The sequence below is a fragment of the Colossoma macropomum genome, unplaced genomic scaffold, assembly GCF_904425465.1.
Source record: "Colossoma macropomum unplaced genomic scaffold, Colossoma_macropomum, whole genome shotgun sequence".
Lineage (NCBI taxonomy): Eukaryota > Metazoa > Chordata > Actinopteri > Characiformes > Serrasalmidae > Colossoma > Colossoma macropomum.
In genome coordinates this window covers 25,950,253-25,963,325 of record NW_023494799.1, presented here as the reverse complement: position 1 = coordinate 25,963,325, position 13,073 = coordinate 25,950,253, and the positions used below count along the sequence as shown (strand labels likewise).

General features: G+C 36.7%; 1 protein-coding gene across 4 annotated transcripts in view; it reads left to right on the top strand.

Annotated features, from left to right (window-relative positions):
* The window catches only part of LOC118818753 (A-kinase anchor protein 13), a 94,930-nt gene that overhangs the window by 61,526 nt on the left and 20,331 nt on the right, over positions 1-13,073 (top strand). For all 4 annotated transcript variants that reach the window (XM_036586136.1, XM_036586135.1, XM_036586134.1 and 1 more), the window contains 11 exons: positions 359-401; positions 1,840-1,951; positions 4,282-4,444; positions 8,506-8,567; positions 8,676-8,742; positions 8,863-9,007; positions 10,506-10,612; positions 10,878-11,024; positions 12,333-12,583; positions 12,682-12,807; positions 12,915-13,032. In XM_036586136.1, coding sequence (XP_036442029.1) covers positions 359-401; positions 1,840-1,951; positions 4,282-4,444; positions 8,506-8,567; positions 8,676-8,742; positions 8,863-9,007; positions 10,506-10,612; positions 10,878-11,024; positions 12,333-12,583; positions 12,682-12,807; positions 12,915-13,032 — 1,341 coding nt within the window. The remainder of the gene's footprint in view (positions 1-358; positions 402-1,839; positions 1,952-4,281; positions 4,445-8,505; positions 8,568-8,675; positions 8,743-8,862; positions 9,008-10,505; positions 10,613-10,877; positions 11,025-12,332; positions 12,584-12,681; positions 12,808-12,914; positions 13,033-13,073) is intronic.

Below are 13,073 nucleotides of genomic sequence, written 5' to 3'. Positions count from 1 at the left end.
TTCTGCGGTTTGCATATTTGGAATTAACATTTTCCTGACTTCCCGTGACTCTAAGAATAAAGACTTCAAGAACTTTCTTTTCTAACGATGTGAAAGATGCATTTCCTCTTTTGCTCCGATACTCTGAAACACAAACAACATCCGCCCAGAGTTTGAAAAAGTTTTGTTCTTAAAAGGAAGAGGCCTTCTTCACTCAAAAAAATGCCAGTCTCTAATGATAAAAGTTGATAATATGCAGACAGAGAAACAATTCAATATTACCCACATTAGGATTTGAACATCATTTGGCTGATAGCATCAGTTGACATCCTGACAATGCTTCAGTATTTCATTATTGTCCCATTATGTGTCTTTCTAGGTATGAGATCATTTTCTAGCACTTCGAGTTCTCTAGGATACAGGTGAGACCTCTGTTTTCTGTTACAAAAATGTAATAATTTACTTATTTGTAGAACACTCAGTGAAGTCTGCTGCAAAAAGAACTCATTTCAAACAGCCAAGTTATTTCCTTTTTCACAACTGTAAGCTTCTCTACCTAAGGCTTGATGTTCAAATCATTTTGATGCATAATTACTTATATATTTGATTATTTTATGTATGTGTATTGTTGGAGAGGGCCAGAACCAAAGTCTTGAGGTGCACATACTTCATCAGAAAAAGCTTTGCATTAACTTTAGACTAACATTACCCATGTCAATCTTGGGGGCTCTAGACAGATCACAATGAGCTGGGCACAACCTAACAAATGTAGTTTTTTAATGGGTAAGTTTTGAGCAAGATTAATAACTGTCAGTAGAAGCAGTTCAGTCAAAAGTGGAGTGAGTGCACATGTTACAACTTTTCCCATAGGTGGGGTTCATAACAGATGGAAGGGTTAATTGGTATGGCCTCTAATAAGTTGGATAAAATTTTTAAAAACAATTAATTCAGTACAGTTCTATGTTGTTTGCACCAGACAAGCTTTTCCAACCTAAATACTCTTTACCAAAAACAATATGAATATTTACAATATGAATAGTGAAAAGAGAGTGTCAAACGTGGCACATTTATTTTTGAATACAAAGTAGAACCACAAATATAATTTTAATGTAGTTTATTTATACAATATGTACAGTATGCATTTTTATGAATCTGTAATTTAAAAAAATCACAAAAATGAACTGTTTTAAATTTACATGGGCTAATATGGAGAATATACGTCTCTCATTGTTTACTTTTTGAGGCTTAATTGCAACACTGTGTTAAAACTAACCCCGCCATGTGGAGGCTGTACTTTAGCCTGGCAGGCTCTTACTGCTAGCTCTCACGCTTGCATGTATATATGCTCAAAATTGGTGCTTATTACAGCCATCAAGAGGGTGATTAAAATAATACAGGTGTAAATTCTGTACTCAGTAATCAAAAAACACATATTGAAAATGGTTACAAAATGGTAAAAAAAAAAAAAATTTGGGATGAATCTGGAGAAATATCTGTTAAAATGCGGTCAAAATTCACAGCTGACACTGATGTTTAATTACATAAAAAATTATGTTATATTTTATCCTGCATTAGATTGTCTCCTACAGCTCACGACCAGGTTTTTAGTATATGCCATTGCTTTAGTTTAGATACATTGGGGGCTAGGGGGGTCCGGAGGGCCTTGTGGACTGAGTTAAGAAACACTACTTCATATTTTGTGTTAAAAATAATACCAGTAATATTCATCATTAATTTACTTCATATTACAATGATTGTTGTAATACAGGGCTTTTAGTAAACCAAGTCTGGACTAAAGCAATTAACGTATGTCTCACTATATGTATCTAAATGATAGTCTGTGTTCTGTGCTTTGTTCAGTATCACAGAAGAAGAGCCTGGCCCTTTAAGAGGGGATTTTGAAGGAAAGAGTGGGACCAAAATGAGCCGCACCTTTAGTTATCTGAAAAGTAAAATGTACAAGAAAACCAGGGTAAGTCAGTTCATTTTTCTTCATCATTCACTAATACTAATGTTGTACCAAATGCCAATTTTATGTTCTTTAGATACGATTCAACCAATATTTGTTTACATATATTATCACTGTCATTCAAGAACCTCCCCAAAATGGCAACTTTACAGGAGAAGGAAAAAATATATTTCATCATGAAATTTAAACACATTGTAAAGGACGCGATACAAGGTTTTGTTATGAAGAAATATCTTCCCGTAATGCGAGTATGTTAGGGATCCAGTACTTATTTTAGCCCTTTACAACTAAGGCAATCTTGTGGTGCCATGAGCATTTGTTTCTTCATTTGAAATGCAATTCTCTGTATTACTTCACAGTAAGGGCTGCATGAAGTGACAGATCTGACGTCAGTGGCTTTATTGTGTGAAAGCAAGTGAAGAAAGTCTGGTTAAAGCGTTAAAGTTCGTATCTGCCCTCGGCTCTGGAGGAAGTTAGGCAGGAAGATAGGCATGATGATCCGTGAGCTCAGCGTTCTGCCTCTAGAAGTCCTACACTTTTAGCGCTTCCTTTTCTGTATAATCAGACTACGTTTGGAAGTGAAACAGGCTCCAGTCTGCCTTTTTGGTGGTTAAATAAATTTATCTTGAGGCCTGTAGCACTTTCCATGAGAAAATACTTAACAGCACAAACCTCTCTGCTGAAACTATGACATTGCTTTTGGAGAAATGTCAGAGAAGAGCCACTTTTGGTTCCTTAAAGAACTTTTTAGTGAATGATTTTGATAGAAAGGCTGATTGGAGCTAAATGGTGGTGATTTTTGGTTTTGTAAATCATAATGGAAAAGCTCTATGCCATTTTGTCTGTACAGCCAAGCCAAAAATTATTTAAGAACTTTGCTTTTTAGGAATGTAAAAGTGGGAGGTACAGTGCTGTGCGAAAGTCAGAGACCCCCATTCATTAATTAAATTCAGTGCCATTCAGTTCAAGTCAGCACCAGAAAATATATGACTATATATATGTAGTAGACAAATATACCAATATTATATGTATTAGGCACAGAAAGATGTTTTTCCATTTAGCCAGCTGTCAAGCCGTTGCTTTTAAAGTTTTATGATGAACAGACCAATAGAAATGGTCCTGAATGACTTGTATGTATTTGTACAATCTGACATGAGTTATTTTCTGAATGCCGGAAAACTGAAAATATTTGAGTACATTTGCATTAATATCACCTGCCTCTACTTTCATAATGATGCATTTCGTTCTAAACTAGCTTGCTAAAGGTCTGCTTTGTCAAAGAGACTGAAAGGAGGAACAGCACCTCCTGTCCTTAGCTCATCACTTCCTCTGTAATCTCTGTGAAGGCCAATTGTGCGCCTGCTCTCAGTGTGAGTGAGCCTTTGAAGGCTCCAGTTCGCAACCGTTATGTTAAGTTATAGAAAGTTCTTTGAGCATGGACGCTACCTTAAGATACCTGGCTTTAAAGAAGAAGAGGTAGGCTAACTTTGAATCTCAAGCATTCTGTAGTGCTTTAAATGTTGGTTTCATGCAGTAAGGTGTCATTATTCCATACTCAGTGTAGTGGCTGCTAGCATGGTTCTGTGTTTTCACTTCTTTAAATAGGCTACGTTGTGGCATGTAGATCGCTCGGTCTTCAGTATCTTCATGTTGAAGGTTCTCCCTTTAAAAGGGGGAAGTGTCCAGATAGCACCTTGCTGAAAGTGACAGTTTAGAGAAGACGTGATAGTCTTTAGATGTTTGCTTTAGCGAACTGTTTGCGCTGGATTGGTCTGGCTGTTACTCTTTTTTTCTCTGTGCTGCAAAAAGGAAGTTGGTAATAGAGGAACTTGACAGTGGGGACATTTTTAAAGCCTCGTACTTATGTGTATCACAGTGCAAAATGTATTGACTCTGAAATCACCCTGACTGCCATTTTTCACCACATACTTGATTTTTAGAACATCTCAGTACACAAAGTGAGGGTTTACAGTAGTTTCACTAAACTGCTTGTCAATTTGTAGTATATACTGCTCCGGAGATGTTATGCAATGTTACAGAAAGCATACAGAACAAAAGTTTAAACACCCTCAGTCAAATTATATTTTGTTGATTTTCTAAGTGAAAATAAGTGAACACATCATCTACAGAGAACTTCTGTACTTTTTAATGCACAGTTACTGTTTATTTGCTGAATTTCACATATTGGGGGAAAAATAAAACTGTGGCTGTGCAAAAGTTACAGCACATTTAATATTTTATGCCTTATTTTTTCCATTTTTTGCATACAACTGAACTAATTGCAACTAATTGCATTGTCCCTTTTTTACCCCACTTCTACACTCCTCACACAGGAAAAAGACAAAGAGAAGAACCGGGAAAAAGACAGAGAAACTAAGGAGAAGGAGAAGAAGGCAGTGAACGGGCATCTGTTCAGCTCTGCGACTTCCGTCCATACAGCTTTGTGTCAGCACTGCAACAAAGCCCTAAATGCTAAAGATGCTGTCAGCTGTACAAGTAAGTCACTAGCGCTCAAAATCTTACAGTGCTTTCAGTTTCAGAAGCTTGCAAAAGCTCTAATGAATCAGATGTGCAGTTGAGGTTGCTTAATGAAACCTGTAAAGCTCTGGGTATGTGACGTGCTGATGCGTAGTTAGCTTTGGAGATATTTTGATATACTGAGATGTGTTGAATATTTAAAGCAGACTCTTTAGGCAGCACAAACTATTACATAATAGTTGTTTCCAGAGAACAGAAATTAAAATGAAGCACATCGGAAGGAACCTTTGCAGCATGTTTGCCACGTCATCAGTGGGGAAGTTGAAATCTTTGGAGCGTTACTGGGTAATGTTATTTAAACATGAAAAGCATTTTTCAAGGTGTTTTAACACACATTTAGGCCTATTTCATCCACCCACAGGGTTTGTATGTGGGATAAATAAATACATAAATAATTAAGTGCTTTATGCTGCAGATATTTAGGTAACTTTTCACACAATCCCCTATAAATGGCAACTTAATCATTATGTAATAGTTTTGTGATGCTAGTAAATAAAAATGTAATTGTTACTTGAAGATTAAGAAGTGCTACAATTTGAGTTATTAACTGTTGACTTAGTGTCATACAAATATTTAAAGCACTGTAAGGGTCCAATTAATAGTTATTAATATTTAAAACAGTATACATTAAAGACTTCATAGTGATTAATTACACATTAAGGAAAAGTTCATGCATTACAAAAGTTGCAAGATAAGAGTAAATAGCTACTGTATAATTTAAAACAGGATGTAGACAATTACTATGTATTTATTTATAACTCTTATGAATTGTTTTCATGCAGTAAAGTAAATGCCTAATTTTTCAAGATATATAATTTATAAAGTATGAGTATAAATTTTATTAACAAACTATAATTACTTATTAGGTTTCTACAGTTTAAAATATCATTTGATTATTTTAGTACATCACTTAAATTGTTTATACTTCATAATTAATTTATTAATTCATAAGTAACTTTATAAGTAGGTCTTCAGCAATATTGATTAGATAATAGATGAAGTTGCTGTTTAGTAGGGCCTGTTATTATCAAGTGTTATGTTTATTTTCAAATAGTAATAAATTTATATACAAAAATTTTGTTGTCCTTTAATTCTGATTAATACAGAAATAATGAGCTTTATTCTAGAGCTGTCACTATTGATTATATTAGCAACCGTGTAATCTAGCAAGTATTTTGACAATTAAATGATTAAAGTGCACCTTATACTTATATTTGCATTTTCATTTTTAACTACAGACATACATGCAGTACTAAAATCCAGCTGGTGTGAATCTCCGCTCTTTCAATGATGAACACAAAAAACGCTCTGAGTGCTTCCCCCATGTGCAGAATCTTCAGACTGCTAAACGCAGCTTTATAATGACCTGCTGATTCCTCAAGTTGATTTTCTTCTTTTTAATTGAGTAATCAGTTTCATTGGATAATCATGGCAGCCCTACTTTATTCTATCATAATTCCCATTTGATTTTAAACTCTGTTGTCAGCACAGGTTAATGGCTAAGATCTCTGGGCAGCATTAAACAGGAATGGAGTATTGTAGAAGTCTAAGGCTGTGGTGAGTGCCAGGGATCCAGTTTCTCCATTTTAACAGGAAAAGCACAGCAGAAAATCAGTTCATTTTTCAAGCCAACATGAAGCAACAGAGCAGAGCCAGAAAGCAACTCCACTAACAATAGGAACATCCACTGTTTGTTTTCCTGCACATGATACACCATAACTAAAATAGAATATTTTGTGTTTCAGTGATTTAAGGTTGGGTTAAAATGTGCAATATTCAGCCTCTTGAAAGAGGCGCCACTTTAATTGCTTGTGGCTTGGGCAATATTGGATTACAAGAAGGAAAACATTGCCTACAGTCTCCGCTGTTGACTTTTGTCAATGGATCCTTGTGCAAAATACATAAGATGTTGTGACATGATAATAGAAATGTTCCTTTAGGCTTGCACTCACCGAATGTTTGTAGCATCTACTTTAGAGCGAAAGCTTTAATTCCACTTTTAAATTACTCCATTTTTCTTAGTTGCCATTCAGAAGGTTCACTGGTTGCTGCAGATAATTTAAAACAGAATACTGAAATCAACAAAGCGTGTAATTTGACTGGCAGTTTCCAAACTTTTGCATATTACTGTACATACAATTAAAAAATAGGCTAGTCTTATGGACTGTTTCCTGGCCCAGGTCTTTACCCCAGTGTCAAAGGGGTAACGAGGCTAGTCCTTCTTCTACATCACCTAACATAGTCTCATTTCACAAGAGGCTTTCATTGCTTAACAGTAAAAGCATTTCTGGTAACCTCCCATTTGACTTCCTCATGGACCAGTCAGCAAAGTGACCTATGCTTCATTTAGAAAGTGAGTTTATTTTACATTTCTTTTGTAGTTTCTACTACAGAAGATTTGAACTAGTAGAATGTGGCTGAGCTTTATCTGTTGTTCCTGATCTTCAACCATAAATGACTGTTATGCTTCTCAATAATTGTGCTGTTTCCATGGTACAGAGGTTCTCAGTGCACAAGTTTCTGGTTGCATTGCTTTCCCCTTCCTTAGCCTAGGCTGAAATAGTTGCGCAGTTTTCCTTACCAGATGAAATGTAGTACAATTGAAGAGAATGGAAATCCACATAAATATTGTTCAATGTACAGAAGAGGTCAAGCTTGCAGTGTTGGAATTTATGTCCACGTTGCGGTGATGTATGGAACTTTGCAGCTTTCTAGATATAACTGTAAAAGGAGTTTCCAGTTCTTTCTTTCTTTTGTTCAAAAAGTGGGTGGGTTTTCAAATTTATTGATCATTCCAGGAGAAACCCCAAATTTTTCTGAACGTTTGTATTTTACAGTCAGAATAATTTAAGGAACCATATGTTTGTGGATTCGTAATCCATGTAATATCACTTATCAACACTCGTACAGTGCTGTGCAAATGTCAGAGACCATCCTTCGTTTATTTCATTTCCAGTCACAACGACCATTAAGTACAAATTAATTATTCATTTTTCAGGATCAGGACAAAAAGCAATAAATTATTTATTAAACAGAAAATTACACAGAAGCCTCAAGAACTAAATATGTTTTTTTTCAGCATTTATTACCTTTATTACAGCTTACATTCTTTTCAGGAGACTCGCTTTCAGTTTTTCAAAGAAATCTGCAAGGATTTTTTCCACACCTCCAAAGTTCAGTCTTAGAAGTTGGTGGCATTTTCTGCTTCTCACAATCTAAGTAATCCCAAACACATTCAGTGATGTTGAGGTCTGGACTTTGGGATGGTCAGCTCATTGTTCTGAGAACAACAGCATCTTCTTTGTTTCTTTGTTTATGTTTATCTGATATGGACAGTTTTGGTCCTCCGGGTCTTGCATGGTTGTTAAGAGTCTCATTTTCTCTACATATTTGGATCATTTTTTTCACTCTAGTTTTGAAAACTCCTGTTTTTTTTCACTTATTTTCCTTTGACTTCTCCTTCCTTATGCAAGTGGGATATCTTTATAGCTAATACGCTCAGAAATATCTCCTGAAAAATGAGTAACTTGCTCCGCATTGACTGGAAATGAAATCAATTAAAGGGTGAAAGGTCTCTGACTTTCACACAGCACTGTACATATTAAACTTGCAATAACAGATGATTTTTTTGTTAAAGGAGCTGATGTTACAGCTGTTTCAGCCAGATTCCCAACTGCCTCGGCTTGCGGGAGTTGCAGTCAGGGTTTTATTTGTGTGCTTGGTGGAGTTTCCTGGCTGGCACTGCCTTTACCACTTTGACTTTGAGCCAAAATAGGAAGCCAAGGACTATGATTTAAGTAAATGGCTCTTATTAAGGTTTTCCGACTGAGAGAGAATCTCTTTTGGATCTTGTCTCCTGTAGAACGTGGTCAGTAGGTGAAGAAACTATCCTTAGCTCAGCACTCTTATAGCTAATTCAAACCGCTGATAGATTATCATGGAATATTTGTCAAAGCAGATGAGTCAAACTGTATCTGTCCATGAAGGACTGGTGGTATAAAGTATTGCTCTTGTTTTAGGTTGCAGTGTTTGTGTTCACAAGAGCTGCAGAGACAACATCCCTGCGTGTACCAAGGGAAAGGTAGAATTTGTTCTTGTTTTTTCTATATGGATTTCTTAATTACAGACCACAAAAATGCTTCAAGTAACATTTTTGTGTGAAATTGCTTTTTCTGTGTCCTCTTTCCAGTTTCAAAAACAGCAGTTTCTCATGCCAGAATCGACCACCATGCCTGGAGTCACTTTAAGAGCAAAAAGTATGTGAGCTTGTGGTTTCTTTTCATCCAAGTGGCACAGCGCACAGTTTGGTGCAGATACGGATACTCTACTAAATTGGGCATTGCATTTTAATCTTACGTGTGTGTTGCTCTGTGTAGCTTCTGCGCCACGGGAGAGGCCCTGGTCAGCCGTCTTGTCTCCAGATGACCACTCTTTGGTGATCACCCCCCGAAGACACACAAGCATCATGCCTTTCAACAGTAGCAACCTCTCCAAAAGCATGTCAATCAGCAACATTGCTGTGTGAGTTTATAATATCCTTCATTTAAAAATGTGGTAACATCACTGTAGGGCAGTGTTAATAAGGCTACACGTCATATACATAAGCTCTTCATGACAGCTGACATAGACCTACACAAACATTCACGCTTATTCCTATAGACGTCAGTTGTCATAGATGTCAGCTGCCAGCTTTGATGTCAAGTTGATATAACATCTATATCAGGTGACATTGATTTTATTTCTGACATTTTGATATGTCATGACTCTTTATGGGGTGAAATGACAGCTTGCCAAGTTCAGGTTGGTCGAGCATTTTCTGTGACCTTAAAGTGAGTTTCATTTGACTTTTTATAAGATTTATAAGCTGTGTCAGTTTATCTGCATGGAGCCACTGTGATATATACTAAGCTACAACGTCAGTTGTAAAAATGTGTCCGGTCACTTCACCCAAAAACAGTGTCATGAGAACTCAGTGTCAGATAAAATCAGCATCACCTCACATAGGTTTTACGTCAACTGTTATAGGTATTATGTTTCCGAACATGCTTATAGGCCCTGAAAAAAATAAAGGTCATAACATAGATTAGGGCTGCTTAATATATCATTTTTAATATTAGCTTTTTACTGCTAATGTAAGAAAAGGCTGCAATATGTAAATACAGTATTTATTAAATCACCAAAAAATTTATTGTGTGCTGTGAACATCGACAACAATAAATTATTTTGATCAAAATGATACAAGCCAGTCTTTAGCCATGTCACATTAAATGGACACTCTGGCCAGAAACTACATCTGTAAGCATACTTATCCAGCAGTGGTGCTGCTGTAGTCTCTATATTTGTATGTATCTTGAAGGTGAGAGGAAAACCACTGCTTTTGAGGTGGATTTTGAAGACTCAAGAACTAGGTAACTGGTAACTGTCTTCAAATCATCGTTGCAATGGAGAGAATAAATTACTCTAACGACAGAAATAACTTGTCAGATGAGGAGGATAACAAATTAAAAGCTTCCTTTTTGTGCTAAATCAAGGTAGAATTGCTGTTTCCTTTTACGATTTTGTTTCTGAGGTAAAAGTTATATTAATGCTAGCTTGATTGTATTTAATAGCCTGTGAAATGTTCTAGGCTGAGAATTAGTTGACAACCCAGGGATTCCCAATTTCTGTAATGCATGCTGGGTTATATAGTGAGAGAACATTGAAGCATGCAAAATGATACAAAATCGTTAATTCTGTCAAACCAAGGAGGCTGAGGGATATAACGCTCCGCTACAGATTACTGCATAACACTACAAACAGCATAATAAACTCTAGTTGTAGGCCAGAATGACCCTTTCCGAGATCACAATCATAATTCAGTAATTCATAATTACAAAATGGTATTTTGTCCACTTGAGCAGTCCTATTAAAGATCATAAAGATAAATGCCTGTTAACTCCTTAGAGTTCAGTTAGGTACTGGATCTGCTTATAAGTAACTGCATGCTCATTAACATAACTGTCTCTTCGTCTTCCTCCAGATTTGATGAGATGCCCATAAAGGGCCTGAGATATCTGTCCCAGTCCACCGACTCTTTGCACAAAGCCAACAAGGTCAACGAGTCCACTGAGTCTCTGATAGATGAAGGTGAGCAGCCTCATTTCCTCTTGAACAGCCACTGGATCTGTTTCTGTTTCCTGTAGCTTCCACTTATCTTCCCAACAGCTGGACAGCAGGTGCAGACTTCAAACGAGCTGATGCCTGAAAATCTGTTTGACCAGGCAATTGAGAAGAGCAGGCTGCGAGCTCTTTGTGACATTTGCTGTTTGTTTCTGATTCACCATGGTGAGCTTTATTCTACACATTTATTAAACTGAAGTTTCATGTTTTGTTTTGTCCTGTTTTTTCATAGGAACAGAGATGATTGATGGGCAGCTGATGGGAGAGTTCGAGGCAGATGCTAAAGAGCTAGAGGCTGACTCCTGGAGCTTCACTATGGACAAGAAATACCTGAAACAACTAAAGAAGGATGTCATTAAGAGACAGGATGTAATTTATGGTAAGATCATTTATAACTGTTAATTTTAATAGCTGAATCAATCTGAGTAAAATCTGTAACTAACAGTTTAAACTGACATCCTCCATTTCTGGAACATTTTAGATACACAGTACTGTGCGAAAGGCCTTTACGTACATGATATTCATTTATCATGAGATATTTCTGAGGAGATTAGATATTAGATAATCCACTTGCAGGGGAAAGGAAGGGGAAAGTCAAAGGAAAATAAGTGAAAAAACAAGACTTCTAAAACCAGAGTTAAATAAACTGTTAAAAGATACAGAGAAAATGGGACTCCTAACAACTGTGCAAGACCTGGTAGACGCTAAAACTTTCCCCATCTCATTAACAGCACTTAAAGCTTTGAGAGAGAGGAGAAAATCAAGCTGCTTCAGATCTGAAAAAATCCACAAATGTTTCTTTTTGTCCTTCCACTGTGAGAAGACAGCTCTTCTGTGGGTCTGAAAGGATGTGTAGCTGTAAAGAAGTTGTTTTTGAGTAAAGGAAATAGACAAAAGAAGAACATTTGAAAATCAAGCAAAGAAGCTGTTGGTGTTGTCAGAACAAATTAGTCCAGACCTCAACATCATTGAATGTGTTTGGGATTACTTGGACCGTGAGAAGAAGAAAATGCAACCAGCTTCAACGACTGAACTTTGGAGGTGTGGAAAAATATCCCTGCAGATTTCTCTGAAGAGCTGAAAGCGAGTTTCCAGAGAAGAATTGAAGCTGTAATCAAGGCAATGAGCGGACCCACTAAGTACTTACAATAATATTCATATAAAATAATATATTATTTTTAGGGCTTCTGTGTTCTTTCTATTAAAGCTATGTTCCACTTTTTTCAGACTCTAAAGAATGAATTAATATTTAATACTAAATGGCTGTGGCTTTGACTGGCTTTGACTGGAAATTTAATAAATAGGTCTCTGACTTTTGCACAGTATTGTAGTATTAAGGCGTTTGTGTGTGACTGGGGTTGAAGGGTTCTGCAGTCTTTATAAACATTCAAAACATCATTTATATATATATATATATATATATATATATATATATATATATATATATATGTATGTGTGTGTGTGTGTATATACATCTACAAATGTATATACAAAAAAAAAAGATCAAAATATGACCTGAATATGTCCTCCAGCACTGATCTAACGCTCAGTTTCAGCTGAATTTGATCTGTTTCTTCCTTCTCAGCTGCTCTGTCTGGAACCATTATTTACTGGTTGTAATGTGAAAGATAAATAAGGTATACTAGATCAACTATTAATTAAAACTACAATCGCTTTCTTTTTCCAGAGCTGATCCAAACGGAAATGCACCATGTGCGAACGTTGCGGATAATGGCGGACGTATATGGTAAGGGCCTGTTGAAGGAGGTGCAGCTGGAGCCCCAGACAGTAGAGAAGGTGTTTCCCATGCTGGATGACCTGCTGGAACTTCACACAGTCTTCTTCAGCAGCCTGCTGGAGAGGAAGAAAGAGGCCAAGCAGGAGAATACCGATGGTGGCTTCGTTATCAAAAGGATAGGGGATATTCTCGTGAACCAGGTGAGTAGAGACAGATGGTCTGGTGATATTTAATTTATATTTGTGATAATGATGTAAATCCCTGACCTCACAATTTCACCACCGTTCAATTTAATTAGTTCTCAGGGTCCAGAGCTGAAAGCATGAAGAAAGTTTATGGCAAGTTCTGCAGTCGGCACAACGAAGCAGTTAACTTCTACAAGGAGCTACATGCCAAAGACAAGCGCTTCCAGGCTTTTATCAAGGTAATGCATTTACAATTTCACATTTATTTGTTTTTACCTCTTCAAAAACGAAAACAGCTCATGCAACCTCATGCAATCCTGTAAACTGTTTTAACCTGATCTTTCAGAAAAAGATGAGCAGCAGCATTGTCCGGCGGCTGGGCATCCCAGAATGCATATTATTAGTCACGCAGAGAATAACAAAGTACCCAGTCCTGATGCAGAGGATTCTACAGCACACTAAAGGTGAGTCTTTATCACAGAGCCTAAGGGCACTTTCATATGTG